This window comes from Limulus polyphemus, unplaced genomic scaffold (assembly GCF_000517525.1).
Source record: "Limulus polyphemus unplaced genomic scaffold, Limulus_polyphemus-2.1.2 Scaffold1511, whole genome shotgun sequence".
NCBI classification, from domain to species: domain Eukaryota; kingdom Metazoa; phylum Arthropoda; class Merostomata; order Xiphosura; family Limulidae; genus Limulus; species Limulus polyphemus.
Genome location: NW_013667121.1, coordinates 247,908 through 255,477, shown reverse-complemented (window position 1 = coordinate 255,477; position 7,570 = coordinate 247,908). Strand labels below are relative to the sequence as shown.

The 7,570-nt window shown below is 30.8% G+C and overlaps 1 protein-coding gene across 4 annotated transcripts in view; it reads left to right on the top strand.

The window, feature by feature from the left end:
• LOC106463901 (dnaJ homolog subfamily C member 7-like) overlaps positions 1–4,503 on the top strand; it is a 27,913-nt gene extending 23,410 nt beyond the window's left edge. For all 4 annotated transcript variants that reach the window (XM_013923981.2, XM_022391534.1, XM_013923980.2 and 1 more), the window contains one exon: positions 3,536–4,503. In XM_013923981.2, coding sequence (XP_013779435.1) covers positions 3,536–3,636 — 101 coding nt within the window. In that variant the 3' untranslated portion in view covers positions 3,637–4,503. The remainder of the gene's footprint in view (positions 1–3,535) is intronic.
• The last annotated feature ends 3,067 nt before the right edge of the window (positions 4,504–7,570 follow it).

Here is a 7,570-nt window from a genome sequence, read left to right as displayed (position 1 = left end):
TTCCACACCTACCTGTCACGTCCTCTCTTTCAGGCTTTGTTAATAGTTTTCTGTTACGTTTAATTATATATATATATTATCTATAACCAATAGAAAGTCAAGGTTTTCATTTATCAAATGACGTATTGTATAATGTTGTGTTCTGAACAGATAAGCATCAATTTCATTCAGAGTTACAAGCTTCATTCCCATGGGGAAGGTAAAGATTAGATTGGATGAATTTGTAACAGCTCTTGTCATATAGTTAGAAAGCCAGACAAATTGTGATTGCAATGGGACATTGTCTGCTTTTTGCATGTTATTAGTCTGTGTTCTTTGGTGCATTATTTAATGCACTACTACCATTAGTATAAAATATGTAGGCTTAAGCATAATCGACAATTTACAGCAAGAAAAAATAAGATTGAGTATGTAATTTATTTTTTGTTTTTCATGTTTATTCTTTATTTATTATTCTAAAAGTAACTAAAATGTAAAAATAAAGATCTTTTTTATGTTAGTTAAGATTAGATTAGGTAAAATAAATAATATTATAATAAAAATGTTGCATTGACTGAACTCATATAGAAAGGGTTAGACAACAATAAAAAAAATCATATTCAGCCTGTGGAATTTGTTTTATTTCATCCATTGTAATTAATGGAAACTTAAATAACGCCTAAGGTTACAAATATGATATCTTGCTAATTTAACAATTAAATCCTTGAAATATTTGTTTCATTATGAAAAATATGGAGAAATGCATGTGATAACAAAAACCTTAATATTTGATAGCCTGTATGTTGATAAAAAAACAAGCTATTAAACACATGATCAATAGTGATGTACAGTTTTATGCTTGCTGTATCACATACTAAGGAAAAGTACCTGGTTTTGCTTTGGTTACTAGGTTGATATATTCTAGATGTGTCACGTCAAGCTTCATTTCTCGAAATAAGAGGAATCATAAAGCCAAAATGTATTCATCCAGATATAATAGTTTGATTACTGTCTGCCCATTATGATTTAAGTGATGGGGATGCAAGGGGCCTGTGAACCCTTGTAAGTGTTGTGAATGTTGGTATGATTTAAAGAAATTAATAAATAAGCCTAAATTGTGACATAGTGTGAGATATCCTAGCCTAGAGCCAAGTATATAAATTTTCATCCAATTTTAAACTTAAGTCATTTCTGAATTAAGGTATTTTCTTTTATATCACCAACATTTTTAATAAAGAACAAACCTCTTTAATCAACAGAAACAGTAAAATAAGAAATCAACAAATATTTTTCTTGTTTTGATGTTTATACATTTCATTTTATACTTTCATGCATAGACTAACAACAATATTAGGTTATACTTTTGTTGCTAAGCAACATGACATAAAATCCATTGTTGGAACTCATTGTTACCAAAACCTACTGGTTTTTTATCTGCTGGTTTTTTGCTAGCTTGCCTCATTAAAAAGATGCACATGCACAAGATAAGTAATAATACCCAGGTGCACACCCTCAGGGTCCACTTAATATAGGTGCAAAATTTAAGGTTTCTAGGCTCTTTACTCTTGGAGTTATGGCAGTCACACACAGTTACACTCTTATTATTATAGATGGGTATGCATTTAACATGATCTCAATATAAGTTATGAAGTGGTTCCAGCCCCATACTATGGCAACAGTTGCTAAGAGCTATAGTTGATTTCTCATGTGTCACATGTGATCTTGCCATCTTTCAGTTTCTTGTTTAGATGCTATAGTACTCAAAACATATGCATATATATATAGGTATGTGTTTTTTCACACTTTATCTGTAGTACTTCAAAAGCAGAGGTGCTAGGAGTAACCTAACTCCGTTGTTGCTTTTGATCTTAAGGTTTTTATTAATCATGTCTATTCTTTAATTATATGTGAAATTTTTGTTTTTTTGGTCAGTATATGATACATATAGTCAACTTGTTTACACGATATAATTAAATTTATCAACACTGGCTACTTTAATTATCCATGACATTTGTTTTTTATTAGGACAATTAATTTTTGGATGAACATTCATTAGCTGTTAGTGTATGGGTTTGGCTATTTTGCATGTCACAACCTTTTAGAATGTTACATTCAAAAGGTCGACAATCAACTTTAGTATAAATGTGTACTATTAAACTTGGCATGAAAAGGTACTTTATAAATCAGTGTTTTTATATTATCTAAATTTTGAGTCTTTAATTTCAAAAAAGAAATATGTAAAAAATTCTCAATGTTGATTTTTCTGGGACCCTATTTCTCAATTTCAGAAATTAACTTTAGTAATACATTGCTACAGTTTTCAACCAATTAGAAACACAAAGTTAACATAATTACAATCAAAAATCTAAAATTTAAACCTCCTACTTATTTGACTTGCTGAAACATCTATAACTTTATTAAAATCCACCAGAAAAGCCCCTCCTCTTTTTCTGACTTTCAAAATTGTTTGTTAACCAACCTTACAGGAATGATGGACATTTTTATAACCAATAGAAAGAGTAAGTTCTCTTTTATATAAATTTTATTTAGTTTTGACAACAAAAGGTGGTAGTCGAGAGAAAATACTTGGTTTGTATCGAGTAGACTTGTAACTCTGAACACTAACAGAAAATCAGATATAGTCGTTTTTAGAAATTCTAATCTAGTGACTTCTGTATTTTTGTTCTAAAATGCATATTTGAAAGGTTCATGAATTATTTTACAGAGATCCAAAGCTGTGAGAGTGAATGATGCTTAGAGAGAAGGCACAAGTGTAAAAGTCCTGTGGTATGTAACTAGCTCTATGGGTAACAGCTAATGGGCTCTTGATGTGATTTATTGCTTTTACCAAGGACAACCTGCCCCTGTGGTCTAAAGAACAAGCAATGAAACTTTAAAATTAAAAGAAAACAGAAGTGAGAAGGTTAACCTTTAAATTGTGATGATAAGTAATTTGAAAACCTGAGATAAATTATGCATTCAAAGAAGACGAAAACAACAAATATTTGATATCATATTTTCAACTTTACATTTCACTGTACATTTATGATTTTGTTATAATTAATGTTGGGGTAGTAGATAAAACTCAAAGTTTTTACCGAAAAAAAAGTTGATATTGTTGGTTATTCAAATGAAGTATGAAAACCAATATATATATATATAGCTTCAAGGCTAGTTAGATATGCTGAGCTTGTATACAGAGGATTAATCAGGACAGAATCTAGTCTGCTTTTACTTTGGAAAGTTCAATGTCACAGAATATCATCATGAAGACTTTTAACTAATTAAAACCTATATATTGATAGTTTTACATAACACAAATGAATGATAATTCTAGACTTCAGTGAATGTATTTATTTATCCACTAATATTAGTTACATTATTTATGTAATTCCTCGTAGTGACCCCATGCTGGTGTTTTAGGGTTAAATACTGTTATGATGGTAATGCAAAGTAGTTCTCTATGTTTAAGGTTATATGGAATTTCATTCTTGATTCTGAATGAGTTTTAATAAAATATCCCAGTGATGCATATAAAGTTTTTGTTCTTTCTTAGGTGGCATGGATCCTAATGACCTCTTTGAAGTGTTCTTGAGAAATCAGGTTTTTAGACGTCGCAACCAGTTTTTCTTCTCGGATGGTTTCCAGCCTGTGTGAGATTTTGGATGGTTTGGAAATCAATGTATTTAATAGAGTTATATATAAAGAGGATAGTTGGCACTTTCTCTTTACAACAAAAAAATATAAACACAAGTTCTTCATTCTTAAATCCTTTTAATGGTGAACAGGGGACACTTGTTATTAACTAAGAAGACAACTTCACCCAACAAAAAATATTCTGATCTCTCCATTCCCATTGGATGAAGTTGTGTTTTAGGACAGTGTCTGGTTCTGTTAAACTGATTTGGCAGTGAGAAGCTCAAACAAAGAGGATTTCAGAATGAGGTAATCTGGTGTTTATTTTAATATTCAGCAAGAAGATAAGAAAGTTGTTCGTTTAGCAAGGAACGATGGAGTTCGCTGATAATGTTTAGACTGTTTTTAGGTAACAATTTGCATATTCATGAGATGGTACTTGTTTTGCTCAAAGTCTTGGACAAAAAAAATTACCACTTTTCTTACGTTAGTCTTTTGATAGACAGGTTTTTAGAGAGCCACACATTTCTGAAAATTTTGAGCTACACAAGTCTAGCATGTAAATATAATAAATATTATAGAAAGCTTTAAATGTTACATAAATATATACACACATGTATACTTGTAGGTTGTCAACAGTAGATCAGTCGAGTTTCACTGTCAGCTGTACGATAACAATAAAATGTACAAAAAGCTTTAAACTGTTACATATAATAATTAACCATTCAAATTTCACTTTCTGTGAATAGTACGTTTCATACAACAATTTGTTTTATTTTTTCTTTCAACTTTTACAATTACTTGCTTAATAAAGTACTGGTTTTGTAGCTTTCACTACTCTTCAGCTCTTCTTTTTTTTTGCACCTTAAAAATAATACAATTTTATTTACATATAAAACATTTTATTTACAAAATACTTTAAAAAATACATATTGTGATAAAAGTTTAGATAAACGACCTTTACATTCAAGATGTAAATATACGTTTTTTTTTATTACTACCAATGTTTCGCTTTTATTCACATTTCAATGTTTTTGTTAGTTTAATCAATCTAACTAATATATATTATGGTGCCTTAATAGAGCTGTGATAATTTCTATGTTACTCAAACTTTAAGAACCATTTGTGTTTCAGTCATTTACAAATATGTTTCTTTTAAATGGACTTGAAAAATAAGATTTTATGTGCATAAATGCTATTTTCCCAATTGTTTTGTTGCTTGTGTACTCTCATTGTCTTAACAACCTAAGTGGCAGAGTCAAGTAACCATTGGTTGTTTAATCTGTAGCAAGTTAAGAATTGAAAACATTTGATTAATACCTAAATAGTGATGTTGAAAATTTCATGTTTTATTTGAGTGACTTATGTTTTTGTTTTTTCTGTAAATAATTAGAACAGTGCAAGTTTAAAACAGTTTGATGATGAAAGGTTTTGTGTTTTTTCGGAGTGTGTGTGCTTCCCCCCCCCCCCCCCCGTATTAAGCAGCACAATATGACGACGGGGGGAGGGGGGTCATGTTTTCTTCAAGTATTTTGTTTTTTTCCACTGTCAAGGAGAACAGTGATTTTAAACCAGTTTGATGATGGCAATTTTTTTTATCCAAGTTTGTTTTTAACTTTTTGAAGAGAACAGTATAGTTTCAAACCGGTTTGATGATGATGAGAGATTTCTTGTTTTATCTGAAGAACAATTGTTTTTATTTCACATAAAGGATAAAGTACGATTAGAAAAACCATTTGGTTAAGGAAGGATAATTTGTTGACTTTTTTTAATAGAAACCACATTATCAATAAATGAAAATATTTTGTTACAGGATTTTTTTCTTTTCTTGTTCGATTGTTAAAAAAGTATATGGAGAATAGATAACATTTAAAAACTTCATATACAAGTGTATCAGTGAAGACAAAAATGGAGATTGATATGTTTGAAATGTTTCGAACTACATTTATTCCATCATCATCAAAATCTGACCAAAAATAAGTTTAGAAGGCCAGTGTAGTTAATGTATTACAACTGTTTATTTTTTTTTTTTACTTTCTAGACTTAATGTTTAGATTTTGACTTATCCTCGTTTTCAGACTTCACTTATGATGGAATAATTGTATATTGTATTCCTTTATATTGTTGGCAGTGAGTTGAAATAATTTGTCATCAGTGTGATATGCCTCTTATTCTAGTAATGACAGCAGTTAAGATTTATCATAGAGACTGTCTTCACTGTGGCTAAGAGTAGGCTTTAGGTTGTTTTACTAAAGATTTTATTTTGGCAGGAAACAGCCTGTTACAAGTTGGAAATGATTTGAAATAATTTGTCGTCAGTGTGATACGCATCTTACTCTAGCAATGACAGCAGGTAAGATTTATCATAGAGACTGTCTTCACTATGGCTAAGAGTACGATTTATCATGTTTTACTGAAGAGTTTATTTTGGCAGGAAACAGCCTGTTACAAGTTGGAAATGATTTGAAATAATTTGTCATCAGTGTGATATGCATCTTACTCTAGCAACAACAGCAGTTACAATTTATCATAAAGACTCTTCGCTATGGCTAAGAGTAGGCTTTATGATGTTTTACTAAAGATTTTATTTTGGCAGGCATTTGAGTAAATGAAGATTAAAATTCCAAAAAGCTAAGGAAATACTGCTTCACATACAGTATAACAACATTGCATCTTGGATTAAGGAATATACCAATGGTCTAATGAAAGCTACTTAAAGAGTGCAAGTGGTTTAGCTGTACAAATTCTGATTATATTTGTATACTAAAATGTGTAGATAACTATTGTGTCAAGTAAAGGAACAATGTTTATATAAATAGCTGTGTATACTTCACTTGAAGTTAAATAAAGATTGGAAGAAAACTAGTTGATCGTTTGATGGCCCAAAGTTGTTTGATTCATGAAAAATTCATAACATTTTTTAAAGGGACAAAAGGGAGCTTATTAAGCCATTATGGATATCCCTTCCAGCTCCCAACTGTAACCACTCCTTACTGCTCATGTGTTCATTCAATTTTTTCTTGAACTCGATTAAATTTTCTGCCTCCACCACTCTTGAAGGCAGCTCATTCCAAAATCTAACAACCCTGTTTGAAAAGTAATATTGTCTAAACTGTAGGCAACTTCTACGCTGCCAAAATTTGAACTTATGACCCCTTATCCTATTCTTTTTACTGCTAAACACAAAAAAAGTTTGATGGATCTACATTATCAATACCCCTAATAATTTTAAACACCTCAATCAAAACTCCTCTGACCCTTCTCTCCAGAAAAAAAAGTTTAGAGATTTCAGTTACCCCCTTCATAGGACAATCCCACCATCCCAGGTATCATCCTAGTGGTTCTTCTCTGAACCTTCTCCAACAATTCAATGTCCTTCTTGAGGAAGGGAGCTCAAAACTGTACACAATACTCTAAATGAGGCCTATTTGAATAGATGCCACCCAAAATCCTATTAGCCCTATTGCTAGCTACAACAACTGTTTAGATGACTTAATTGATTTTTTGGTCAAAACACCAATATCTTTTTCTTCAGCCACAGTATTTAATGTATTCCTATTTAAATTGTAGCAATAATTTGAATTATGTAAACATACATGCATCACCTTACATTTTGGATAGTTAGAACATCATCTGTCATGTATTGGTCCAATGCATCATATGACCTAAATCTCACTGTAAGTCTGCAGCATCTTTGCTACAGTTAGCCACCCCAAAAAATCTTAATGTCATCAGCAAACTTAAATATTTTGTTAGTAATTCCAGAGTCAATATCTTTAATATAAGTCACAAACAGTAAAACCCTGAGGCTCACAGCTTGTAACTGTGATCGAGTCAGATCTAACTCCATTTATTTCTACTCTTCAGCCAATTTTCTATCTAATTTGATAACATTTCCCCTACAACCACAGATTTAATTTTTGTAACAAGTCTTTTGTGAGGCATCTTATCAAAG